Below are 13,483 nucleotides of genomic sequence, written 5' to 3'. Positions count from 1 at the left end.
GACAAAGGTGTCCATTTGCTGGCCTCCCATCCACTACCTGCTACATTCATTCCTTGCACCACCAGTGTATTGTGGGTTATTGTCCAGTACTCATGGAATGCCCAATACTTCTCTTGGAAACCCCCTATCAAGGGAAGCCATAGGCAGTCTGAGTACTGGATAAAGTTATGGGCCAAATGGATCTGTAAATTAAGGCAGCTTTGTACAAGAAAGACACGATGCTGCTAATCGAGATGTGAAGAGTATGTGTTTGTGCATTATTTTACGTGTGGATCTCAGGATGGGGTTGAGAGTTGCTGAATATCTTGTTCTGTCTAGTTATGGATGGATCCAAAATCTGAAGGGTGGGATTTAAGTCAGAAACCTTCTGACTTAACTCTGAGCTCGAAGCATTTGTAGAGAGGAGCTATAGATGCTAAAGTCCCAAACCCTAAGCAAAGACATGGAGGGAAACAAAAACCATTAGAAGCAAAAGAGGTAAAAGGGTCACAAAGAAATCCCCTTTAGTAGATTGGCATACTATGTTGGCTCCGGAGACTAGCGGGCTGCCACCAGCACAACCCTCAGGCGGTGTTGGTCATTGATGCAAATGATGCATTTTACTGCATGTTCTAATGTTTTGATGCAGATGTGATAAATAAAACTACACTTCAATCTTTTAAAATGTTAAGAATACCAACAGGTCAGGTAGCAACTTTTGAGAGAGAGAGTTTACATTTCAGCTCAACGACTTTCACCAGGGAATAAAAACTAGCTTCCCTAATCCTTATTATGATTTCTGTAGAAAGTGCAGACTGGAATTAATGTGTGCTCAGAGCTCCTCTCCACAGTTCACATTCTAGTTTCAGGTATGGATTGCCATTTGGACTTGATTCAATTGATGTACGTTTATGTAAAGGTTAGTGCAAAAGGAGAGGAAAGATGACTGAAGTGAATAAGAAATCTCTTTGCAGCTCACTCACCCTGCTCTGCAGAAGAACATTCTGCTCCCTGGAAGTTCGTACTTTCTGCCGTTGGGTCACTCACCTATGAAATATAAAGAACAATTCCATGATATGTTTTTGTATTTTATCTTTTCCTCCTCTCTAAGGCTCAGTCCACGGAATAAGTCTACATAGTAACTATTTCATCACGGACACAACACTCCTGTACTGGCATTACTGGATGGTAATTTTCTCTCTAATGCATCCATACCCATTCCCAGGTATTCCTCAGGGTTATTTCCAGTCATATTCCATTAAGTGACCAGTGAGTACCAGAGAGACTGGCCTCCATGCAGTTAGACCAGCTTTATGCTATCTTTCAGTGTAGTTTCTTTTGCACTATAGTGCTGATTTATTTCTAAAACTTTTAAAAAAGTTGATTTCATTTAATTGATAAACTTCAATAGCTTGCATAATACCCCAGGGGTGCTTTCTTCAGTTGCCTGATGAGGTAACTGCAGTCTTTGGCCAGGAGCAGATGTCATCAGGTGCTTCAACTCCTAACCACTACATTCTCCAGTTGGTGGCCAAGTCACTGTCCACCTGCTCCTGACTTCCAATTCAACTCTTCTCGCCTGCTCCATATCCAGCGAGAGGCTCTTTCTGCTTCCTCCCCCATCCTGCGAGCTGCTCGGTTCTTGTTCCTTTCATCAAGGCCCAGCGCAGACAGCAAACTCCACGCTGACCATGCCAGGAACCCTCTACAGCAGATCTCCATGGGGAATAGCCACGTCTACCATCCTTTGTTCCTGCACTCCTGGACAAAGGACTGGTACTTCAGGGCCTTCCTCTCGTGAGCCTCCTCGCATCCTTCCTCCCATGGTACTGAGAGTTCCACCAGGGTGATTTTCTTGTCTTCAGTGGACCACAGTACGATGTCCGGTTGTGAAGTGTGGTTTGCACCACCTCCGGAGACTGCAACTCCCCCCCCCCCCCCACCCAATCGATTCTCATCCCCCATGATTTGGCAGTTTGCAGCAGATTGGATTTAGAATAGAAGTTTAGAGATTAAGCTCACAGTACATGCAAATTATCTGTAGTTTGGTGACCAGCCATCCAAATTACATTTTGATTTATTTGAATACAGATTTCTCCTCTGCAGATGTGGTTAATTGTAGTTTATTAACTGTAGCACCTTGTATGTCAGGCTCATTGTGCAGAACACCAAAACATAATTGAATCGTGGAAATAAACTAGTTACTAGAGACACATGGTTTATTACAGTAGCGGTCACGAAGAACAGATAAAATGTGAGTAAAACATACGGAAATAGCAGCCAATTACATAGGAGGTCAAGGTAATAATCATAATTATTTATGAACTTGAGTATTGTCCTTCAGAAAACCAGAAATGGGGGCAGGAGTACACCATTCAACCTTTGTGCTTACTCCATCTTTTAATACCATCATCGCTAATTATCTACTTCAGTAACTTATTTTTCCACAGGGGACTGTATTGGCTCCCTTCCTACTTCAGACTTGAGATTCAACACTGAGTCATGTCATCTGCAGAAATTCTCTGATGCCTCAGCAATAGTTGGGTGTATAAAGGGAGGACAGGAGGATGAATACAGGACCCTGATAAAGGACTTTGTCAAATGGTGCAAGCTGAATCATCTGCAGTTCACCATCAGTAAGACAAAGGAGATGGTGATGGACTTTAGGAGGACTAAGCCTGCATTGCTCCCTGTAACTATTGATGGTGAGGATGTCGATGTGGTGAGGACCTACAAGTACCTGGGGGTGCACCTGGATAACAAACATAAATGGAGCTCCAACACAGAGGCTGTGTGTAAGAAAGGCAACAGTCACCTCTATTTCCTGAGGAGACTGGTGTCCTGTGGAGTATGCAGGCCTCTCCTTTACATGTTCTACCAGTCTGCTGTCACCTGTACAACCTTCGATGCGGTGGTGTGCTGGGGGCAATGGCATCAACACAGGTGATGCCAACAGGCTCAATAAACTGATTAGAAAGTCTGGCTGTGTTATAGGATTCAAACTGGACATACTGGAGGATGTGGTACAACAAAGGACCCTATGGAAAACCCTGGCTATTCTGGACAATGTTTCTCACCCTCTGCATGCCACCTTGGTTGAACAGAGGAACACTTTTAGTGATAGACTAAGACAACTACGCTGGTCCAAAGAGAGCTATATGAGGTCATTCTTACCCTCAGCCATTCGGCTCTATAATGAGTCAACCTATAGCTGGAGAAGAGATGATCCTCTCCTGTTAGACTGTTTGTGGTAACTTATTTTTTTATTCTTTCTACTTCTCTTTTGATATTTACAGTATATCTATGCACTTGTAATGCTATTGTGACACCGTAATTTCCTTGGGATTAATAAAGTATCTATCTATCTATCTCCTCACATCCCTTAATTCCTTTAGCATTAACAAAATATATCTTCCCCTTTCTTCAATATATTTAATGACTTGGCCTCCACTACTTGTGTGGTAGAGAATTCTACAGGTTCACCTCTCTCTGGTTCCAAGGCTGTGTACTTGGCCCCCTGCTCTACTCGATTTACACTTATGGCTGTGTGGCTAAGCACAGCTCCAATACCATATTTAAATTTGCTGACAACACCACTGCTTTTGGATGAATTAAAGGTGGTGATGAATTAACATAGAGGAGGGAGATTGAAAATCTGGCTGAGTGGTGCTATACAACAACCTCTCGCTCAGTGGCAGCAAGACCAAGGATCTGATTATTGACTTCAGGAGGAGGAAACCAGAGGTCCATGAGCCAGTCCTGATCAGGAGGATCAGAGGTGGAGAGGATCAGCAACTTTAAATTCCTCAGTGTTATCATTTCAGAGGATTTGCCCTGGGCCCAGCACGTAAGTGTCATTACAAAGAAAGCAGGACAGCACCTCTACTTCCTTGGAATTTTGCAAAGATTAAGTATGACATCTAAAACTTTGATAAACTTCTATAGAAGTGTGGTGGAAAGTATTGAAACATCAATGCCCTTGAATGGAAAATCCTACAAAAAGTAGTGGTTACAGCCCAGCCGATTATGGATAGGTCCTTCTCACCGCTGGGCACTCTACATGGAATGCTGCCACAGGAAAGCAGCATCCATCATCAGGGATCCCCACCACACAGGTCATGCTCTCTTCTCGCTGCTGCCTTTAGGAAGAAGATACAGTAGCCTTAAGACTCACACCAGCGGGTTCAGGGACAGTTACTAACCCCTCAACCATCAGGCTCTTGAACCAGTGAAGATAACCTCATTCAACTTCACTTGCCCCATCATTGAACTATTCCCTGAAGCTATGGATTCACTATCAAGGACTCTTCATCTCATGTTCTTGATATTTATTGCCTATTTATTTATTATTATGTATTTCCTTTTCTATTTGCACAGTTTGTTGTCTTTTGCACACTGGTTATTTGCCCTGATGGCTGGGTCTTTCATTGATTCTATTATGGTTCATGGATTTACTGAGTATGCCCACAAGAAAACAAATCTCAGGATTGTATATGGTGACATATATGTACTTTGATAAAAAAAAGTTACTTTGAACCGATGCTGTGTTCCTTGTTTTTGGACTCCCTTCCCATTGGGAATATTCTCCTGAATCTGGTCAGTCTGGTCCTCTTAGAATTTTAAGAGATTTTAAGTGATTCTTTTTTCTGAACTTTAACGAATACCGGTGCAGTTGATCAAATCATCATCGGAGATCCTCACCACCCAGGCCATGCTCTTCTCTCACTGCTGCCATCAGGAAGAAGGTACAAGTGCGTCAGGACTTGCACCACCAGGTTCAGGAACAGTTACTAACCCCTCAACCATCAGGCTCTTGAACAAAAGGAGACAACTACACTCATTTAATGACTCTTATCTTGTTAATTCATGTTTGTTATTTATTGCTATTTTCTCATTATCTGCATTTGCACAGTTCGTTTACAGTTCCTGACGTTCATAGTTTACAGATCCTGTTTACAGTTAGTTTTACACACTTGCTAAGTATGCCCACAGTAAAAGAATCTCGATTTTATGTGGTAACATGTATGTAATAAATTTTACTTCCGGCTTTTGACATCTCACCACATGTGACTACCAGCCCTTCCGTAAATCAACCTGGTTAATCTCCGCTGCATTCCTTTCATGGTAAGTGTTTTCTTTCTTAGATAGGAAGACCAATACTGCTGTGGCTCAAGCACTGATCCCTGCAGCACCTGACTAGTCACTGCCTGCCACCCAGAAAGACTTGTTCTTTAAGTCTTTCTGTCTCCTGCCATTGTCAATCCATACCAAAATATTACCTCATCCCATGTGCTCTGACTTACACACTCACTCTGCTTATGGAACCTTACCAAATGCCCTGTTATTTCTTTTTAAAAGCAGGTTTATACTTGCTATGCATCAGCCTGTAGCAACTGCTTCAGAATATAGAGAATCTGCCAGTGCAGCCACTACGAGGCGTGATTGATAACTTTGTGGCCTAAGGTAGAAGGAGATGAGTTATTGTTCAAACTTCCTGCATTAATCACTCAAAGAGTTGAACTGAATGTAACGAAAGCCATATAACTCATCTCCTTCTACCTCAGGCCATGAACTTATCAATCACCGCTGCTGTGGACACTTTCTGGAGGTACAAGATCCGTATGCTCCACGACCGCTGGACTAAATGTGTAAATGTAGGAGGAGACTATATTGAAAAATAAATGTGCTAGGTTTTCGAAAATTGACTCCTTCTACCTTGGGCCACAAACTTATCAATCACCCCTCGTATTTCCAAAGCCACTTTCTCTAGTGGTCCTGGATGCAGATTATCAGGCTCTGCAATTTGTCCATCTTTAACTCTATTGATTTCTCTAGTGCTATTTAATTACTGATGCAGATCTGTAAATTTAAATCAGTAGATTTATTTACTGATGCAGGTGATGAAGACACACACTCAACATTTTAGGAAAAGCTTCCTCCCTTTCACCATCAGATACAGTATCTGAATGGACAATGAACCAACCCATGAGTACTACCTCATTATTTTTTGCTCTTTCTGCACTACCTATTTAATTTTTTGTGACATATTTCTTATTTATAGTTTCTAATGTATTGCGTTGTACTACTGCTGCAAAACAACAAATTTTGCAACATATGTCGGTGATTTACACCTGATTCTGATTTTAACTGCGCGTGGGGTGGGGAGCAGGTTTGTGAAAACTCTGCTGCCTCAGGAGATGTGTGTAATTGTCATCCTAATTCATTTTTTCCCAATTATGGCTTCTCTCTTTTCAGCCTGAAATGTGAACACAAGAGATTCTGCAATGCTGGAAATCCACAGCAACACACACACACACACAAAATGCTGGAGGAACTCAGCAGGTCAAGCAGCATCTTCCTCCCAAGGTCCACTTTCCTCTCCTATTAGATTCCTTCTTCTTCAGCCTTTACCTTTACCACCCGTCACTGCCCAGCTCCTCACTTCATACCCACTCACCTAGCTTCAAATATCACCTGCCAGCTTGTACTCTTTCCCCCTCTCCCCACTTTCTTATTCTGGCTTCTTGCACTTCCCTTTCCGGTCGTGATGAAGGGATTCGGCCAAAATGCCGACTGTTTATTCATCTCCGTAGATGCTGCTTGACCTGCTGAGTTCCTCCTGCATCCTGTGTGTGTTAATCCTGAAATGTACAAATTGATGGGAGCCCTCCTATTCAAAACTCATGATGTGCAGAACCCTTCCTCTGGCCAGAACATTGAGGCTATCAAAACCTTAACAGAATGAGCCAGACGTTGATTGTGTTACTGAAAGACCAGTGATGAGCACCCCGCCAATCACCCAAGACTCATTCCCTCCCCAACTGCAAAGTAGCTGTAGTGTGTACCGTCTACAAAATACACTCCATTCCAACACCATCTTACAAGCACAAGATCTTTATCGCAATGAAGGACAAAGGCAGCAGGTGCAAGGGAAAACTAGCACCTGCAGATTCGCCTTCAAGCACACGAGAATGTACCACTGGTCCTTCATCATTACAGGATTGTAATCCTGAAACCCCTTCCCAACAGCACTGTGGGAGAATCTTCACAAGGACTGCAGTGATTCAAGAAAGCAGTTCACCAGCACCTTCTCAAGCGCAATTAGGGATGGGCAATAAATGCTGGCTTTGTTTTCCATGTCCAGATCCCACAAACAAACACGCTAAGTCCTCATTATTTAAGGGAGAGAAGTCACAGACTACTGCAGTGACACACCATGGTTACCTCCTTCATGGATATAAGTGTACATTCAGTAGCCATTTTGTTTGGTAGATCTGTACACCCGCCTGTGAATGCAAATATTTATTCAGCCAATCATGTGGCAGCAACTTAATAGTACATAAAACCAAGCAGACATGGTCAAGAGGTTCATTTATTGTTTGGACCAAACATCAAAATGGGGAAGAAATGAGATCTAAGTGACTTTGACAATGGAACAATTGTTGGTACTAGATGGAATGGTTTGAGTATCTTACAAACTGCTGATCTCCTGGGATTTTCATGCAAAACAATCTCTAGATTTTACAGTAATTGGTGTGAAGAACAAAAGACATCTTGTGTGCGGCAGTTCTGTGTGCAGGAAGACCTCATTCATGAAAGAAGAAAGGCTGGACTGGTTCAAGCTGACAGGAAGGCGACAGTAACTCAAACAAGCAAACAGATTACAACAGTGGTGTGCAGAAGAGCATCCCTGAATACATAACATGTCCAACCTTGAATTGGATGGACTACAGCGGCAGAAGACCACACCAGATTCCATTCCTGTACCACATAAAGTGGTCACTGAGTGTATTTCAGCTATTGGACTGAAAACCGGCTACTGGTATTCACTACTTGCCAGCATAACAATACATTTCATATTAAACATGATTCACCAGACACCACAGCAGAGGACGTTGGAGGTACGGGCTGTATTTATCAACACTCCCAGTAATATGTGGCCAACCCTATGAGTACCAAGATTCATAGAAAGTATGTTGCTTCGTGTATGTATGAAAAAACACTTTCTAATACTGTTGATGATCTCCTTGCCAATGAATGAAAGCAGACTGATTTTGTTGCGATTAGCTAAATTAGGTTGCTCCTGCTTTTCTTTTCTCTGGCCACCACCAAATTGAACAAGACCATCAGACATTGCAGCAGAATTAGGCAGTTTGCCCCGTCAGGTCTACTCCACCATTCCATCATGGCTGATTTATTGTCTTTCTCAATCCCATTCTCCTGCCTTCTTCCCTGTAATCTTTGATGTGCTTACTAACCAAGAACCTATCTACCTCCATTTTAAGTAGACCCAATGCCTCTACAGCCAACTGTGGTAATGAATTCCACAGATTTACCACCCTTTGGCTAAAGAAGTTCCTCCTCATCTCTATTCTAAAGGCATGCCCTTCTATTCTAAGGCTGTGCTAGAACTTCTGAGGAAGTTCTAGACCTCCCCCACTATAGGAAACATCCTCTCCACATCCACTCAATCTAGGGCTTTCAATATTCAGTAAGTTGAAATGAGACCATCTCTCATTCTTCTAAACTCCAACAAGTACAGGCCTAGAGTAGTCAAACACTCCTCATGTGTTAACTCTTTCATTCCCAGGATCATTTTTCATGAACATCTTCTGGACCCTCTTCAATGCCATCTCATCCTTTCTCAGATAAGGGGCCCAAATCTCCTCACAATACTCCAAATGCAGTGTGACCAATATAAAGCCTCAGCATTACATCTTTGCTTTCATAAACTAGTCCTCTCGAAATGAATGCTAATATTGAAATGAATGCTAATATTGCATTTGCCTTCCTTGCCATTGATTCAGCCTGAAAGTTAATCTTTAGGGAATCCTGCATTAGGACTCCCAAGTCCCTTTGCTCCTCTGATTTCTGAATTTGCTCCCTGTTTAGACACAGTGCAATTCAAACTGGAAAGGAGATTAAGTACATGATATACTGTAGAGAATCTCTACCAGAGGCTTACTGTATCTATAATGGACTGTTGCAACATATAAAGCTTTGTTGGTCATAACAAATTATTTTTTTTCCTGATCAGATTATTTGCAGTCCAGTGTAAGATCTTCTCTCCATAGCAGAAGGAAAGGGTAAAAAGTGAAAAAGACAATACCCAGTTTAGCACACTGTCAAGTGAATGTAGAGGAATTTTTAAGCTCTTACATTGGACGAGGCTTGCTGACATTGTTGGTGATTGATGGTTCCTGCAGTAACTGACTTAGCATCAACCTGATCAGGACATCTCGTGTCCAACTGACGGACGGAGCTTTGCAATCCTTGCTTCCTGCTTTCTTGAAGTGGAAGTGCATCTCAAAGTAAAATAAGTAATAATTTAATTAATGATGTGTTCTCATTTCATCTTATCATTTTTGTATTCAGAATTAAAGTAGTTACATTGTGTATACAATGGCACCTGAAACTGTGGATCACAGGACTTTTTTTTGCTAATCGGGTTTCAACCTGCTTATTAGTAACTTTCTTATTCTCGTAGATGTTGAGAGACAGCTGCTGAGGCTAAACCACAACTAAAAATCTCCACAGCTAGGGTCCCAACATTTTCAAACGTAAATTCAGTATCATTCATAAAGGTCATATGGACAAATAAAAGGTGTTGAATGCCATATAATCAGGCATCATGGTTAAACTTCCTGATCAAGCCTGTACACATTGCAATGCAGATTTGGCATATTTTGCAATTACCATGTTTATGGAGAACATACACTCAGTGGCCACTTTATTAGGTACACCAGTGTACCTGCTTGTTAATGTAAATATCTAATCAGCCAATCACGTGGCAGCAACTCAATGCATAAAAGCATGCAGACATGGTTAAGAGGTTCAGAGGTTGTTCAGACTAAATATCAAAACGGGGAAGAAATGTGATCTAAGTGACTTCAAACATGGAATGATTGTTGGTGCCAGACAGGGTGGTTTGAGCATCTGAGAAACTGCCTTTTAACTATTTCTATGAAGCTGGCTAATTGGGACAGCCGCTTAATTGGGACAAAATGTACTGGTCCCAATTAACTGGAATCCACTGTATATAAATGAGCACTGGAATTGCCAAGACTTAGAAGGCTGTAAATCCAAGGGATCCAGGGTAAGATGGCAAATAAGATTAGTTCAATGTGTACTTGATGCTGAGCATGGGTTTTAGTGGGCTGAAAGGCTTACTTCTGCGCTGTATGAATCACTGGCTCTTCTAACAATTACCTTTCTATCCAAGACCAGGATCAAAGTTGTGTGAATTTTGTTTTCCATTTGTACCAGTAGTATGGGACAAGTGGATTCATTATGCATGGGAGACACACTTCACAAATAAGTAAAATGGTAACTCAGGAGGATGAGGGGTGACCTGATAGAGGTGTATAAGATGATGAGAGGCATTGATCGTGTGGATAGTCAGAGGTTTTTTTCCCAGGGCTGAAATGGTTGCCACAAGAGGACATAGGTTTAAGGTGCTGGGGAGTAGGTACTGAGGAAATGTTAGGGGTAAGTTGTTGTTGTTTTTTTTTATTACACACAGAGAGTGGTGTGTGGAATGGGCTGCCAGCAACAGTGGTGGAGGCAGATATGATAGGGTCTTTTAAGAGACTTTTGGATAGGTACATGGAGCTCAGAAAAATAGAGGGGTATGGGTAAGCCTAGTAATTTCTAAGGTAGAGACATGTTCGGCACAACTTTGTGGGCCGAAGGGCCTGTATTGTGCTGTAGGTTTTCTATGTTTTTTTCTATGTTTTAGGAGGAACATGGTGCTTGTCAACTTTTGGAATGGACTTACATTAGTCATTATTAAAGAGACCAGATGATTCTCGTCCACTCCCCCCCACGCACCCCCCTGCCACCCACACTCTTGTTCAGGTCCTATTCTCAACAACGTACTAAAGCAAAAGCAAACACCGGGTGATATGTTGCTTGCAGACCTTCAGGCTTACCTGTTGCCTCATTCTGGTAAATTTCCACTTGCTTTACTAGGTCTATTCTTCGAATTTTCTCCAGGGCATTCCGCAAACACGTGAGGTTATTCGGTGAAATGTTTCCTTCTTTTTCCATTTCAGTGCAAATATCCATAAAATTCTAAAATGGGACAAAACAAGAGCACTTCTTCTAATAATAAACACAAGAGATTCTGTAGGTGTTGGAGATTCAGAGTAACACCAATAAAATGCTGGAGGAACTCAGCAGGTCAGGCAGAATTGGTGGAAAGGAGCACACAGTTGATGTTTCGGATCAAGGCCATTCATCTGGACTCTTAAAGCATTAGACTACTTCTAATAGCTGAGATCTTTTTTTTAATCCAATGTTTGTCTGTCCTATCCCAAAAATCATTGGTTCAGAGACACCAAATTACCATCAATTCTTCATCTGAATATCAACCCAAAGACTAAGCCATTTCACCAAATGAAGATGGCACCGATGAGTCTGATCATGTTCCGCCACCAACTTTGCTCTGCTGGTCTCCTGCTGTGGTCCTGCTTGGAAATCTGGCCTAAATAAAGGTAATGATGCAGTATTGTTATATTGGTCGAGATGAGTTGACATTACATTCAAGTTCCTTCTGTTTGTACTAATCAGTTACACACCACCTTCAACGAGCCAGTAAAGTAATGCCTCACATTCTATCAAAAAAATTGATTTTTTTTTTTTTTAGGAGCAGCATGTAATTTAGTGGTTAGCATAATGCCGATACAACACCAGCAAACTGCGTTCAATTCTGCATCTGCCAGTAGGGAATTTGTACATTCTCCATGTGACCGTGTGGGTTTCCTCCCGCATTCCAAAGATGTACGGGTTCGTAAGTGAATTGGTCACATGGGTGTCATTGGGTAGCATGGGCTTGTCAGGCCAGAAGGGCCTGTTACCGAGCTGTGTCTCTGAAACTAAAACAAAAAAAAATCTACTTCTTAATGATGGGGATTGACACAATTTGAAGCACAGACAACACTGCACAAATGCAACACATCCCTCTTGCAGTCAGCTATTCAAATTAGTTTGACAGTATCTGGAGATTAGAAGAATGAGGGTGATCTTATTAAAAAATTTAAGATCCTGAAGGGCATAATAAGTCACAATGGGGTGCTGGGAACGGACCTAAATGTGAGGCACAGACACTGAAGTACCAGGAACGGGACTTGACTTGACTAGAGTAGGGACGTGACAGGATACAGGCAAGGAGCAGGGACAAGAACGCAGACTTGGGCTAGGGAAAGCGGGACCAGGACTAGAAACCATGGACTAGGAGAGAAGGCTTCAACTCTGAGCTCGAGACTGGACAAGGACCCAGAACCTGGTTCTTGCCTTGGGCTCGGACCCCAGAACCAGGCAAGGACATGACATGGCTTCAGGACAGGATGTGGCTGGGGTCTGGAGGCCTGAGCTTGGAGACTGGCTGGGGTCTTTGCTCTTGGGGCAGGACACTTGGGCCTTGAGCTTGACTGCGGGCTGGGGTCTTTGCTCTTGGGGTAGGGGAATTGGGCCTTGAGCTTGACTGCAGGCTGGGGTCTTGTGTCTTGAGCTTGGCTTGGGATCCTCGAGGCTTGGGTTCTTGGAGCTTGGCTTGGGATCCTCAAGGCTTGGGTTCTTGGATTTTGGCTTGGGATCCTCGAGGCTTGGGTTCTTGGAGCTTGGCTTGGGATCCTCGAGGCTTGGGTTCTTGGAGCTTGGCTTGGGATCCTCAAGGCTTGGGTTCTTGGAGCTTGGCTTGGGATCCTCGAGGCTTGGGTTCTTGGAGCTTGTCTTGGGATCCTCAAGGCTTGGGTTCTTGGATCTTGGCTTGGGATCCTCGAGGCTTGGGTTCTTGGAGCTTGGCTTGGGATCCTCGAGGCTTGGGTTCTTGGAGCTTGGCTTGGGATCCTCGAGGCTTGGGTTCTTGGAGCTTCTCCTGGGCAGGACGCAAAACTTCACCCCACGGAGGCAAGGACAGGGAGGGACAGAACCAACCACAAGGTAACAGCAATTATAGCCTGGCTTACCCAACAGGGGCAAGAACAGGAAAGGAGCTCAATCCAGGGTGGCTCTGAGTCTTGGGGCAGCCAGCAACCCTGGCTGGCTACAGAAACAGCCAAATCCATACCACGATGACTGCTCCGATGAGTGACAACAAGGCTCCATGAAGCAGTGGTCCTCCAACCAGGCCTAGAGATCACAAATGGTTCCACTCGCCTTCCATCAGCAGGTTGCTCTAAGGGGGACTGACAAGACCAACCAGCAGCTCACATTCAACCCCAAGGCCACTTATATTCCAAGCCCCAAGATGGGAATCAGGTGCCTATGATTAACTCAACCAAACGAGAGACAGCTGGAAGACCAAGAGTCCTGAGTCCACGGACCGGACCATGAACCGGAATGTGGACTTCACGGACTGGACCATGACATAATAAGGGTTTCCACTGGTGGGAGAGTCTCCAGTGAAGGGAGGTACAGTAGTTACAAATTTCAGGGCTGATCATTGAAAGCTGAGGTTCATAGGGATTGTGAACTTGTGGAATTTTCCATCCAGGGGGATTTG

General features: G+C 43.2%; 1 protein-coding gene across 1 annotated transcript in view; it reads right to left on the bottom strand.

The window, feature by feature from the left end:
- LOC134348333 (caspase-8-like) overlaps positions 1–13,483 on the bottom strand; it is a 61,863-nt gene that overhangs the window by 17,743 nt on the left and 30,637 nt on the right. Inside the window, exons 4-6 of the mRNA XM_063051528.1 lie at positions 10,911–11,052; positions 9,139–9,284; positions 963–1,026 (exon numbers count right to left, since the gene is read on the bottom strand). Coding sequence (XP_062907598.1) covers positions 963–1,026; positions 9,139–9,284; positions 10,911–11,052 — 352 coding nt within the window. The remainder of the gene's footprint in view (positions 1–962; positions 1,027–9,138; positions 9,285–10,910; positions 11,053–13,483) is intronic.

The sequence above is a fragment of the Mobula hypostoma genome, chromosome 6 (genome assembly GCF_963921235.1).
Source record: "Mobula hypostoma chromosome 6, sMobHyp1.1, whole genome shotgun sequence".
NCBI lineage: Eukaryota > Metazoa > Chordata > Chondrichthyes > Myliobatiformes > Myliobatidae > Mobula > Mobula hypostoma.
The sequence above is the reverse complement of the archived record's forward strand: the minus strand, read 5'-3'. Positions and strand labels throughout refer to the sequence as shown.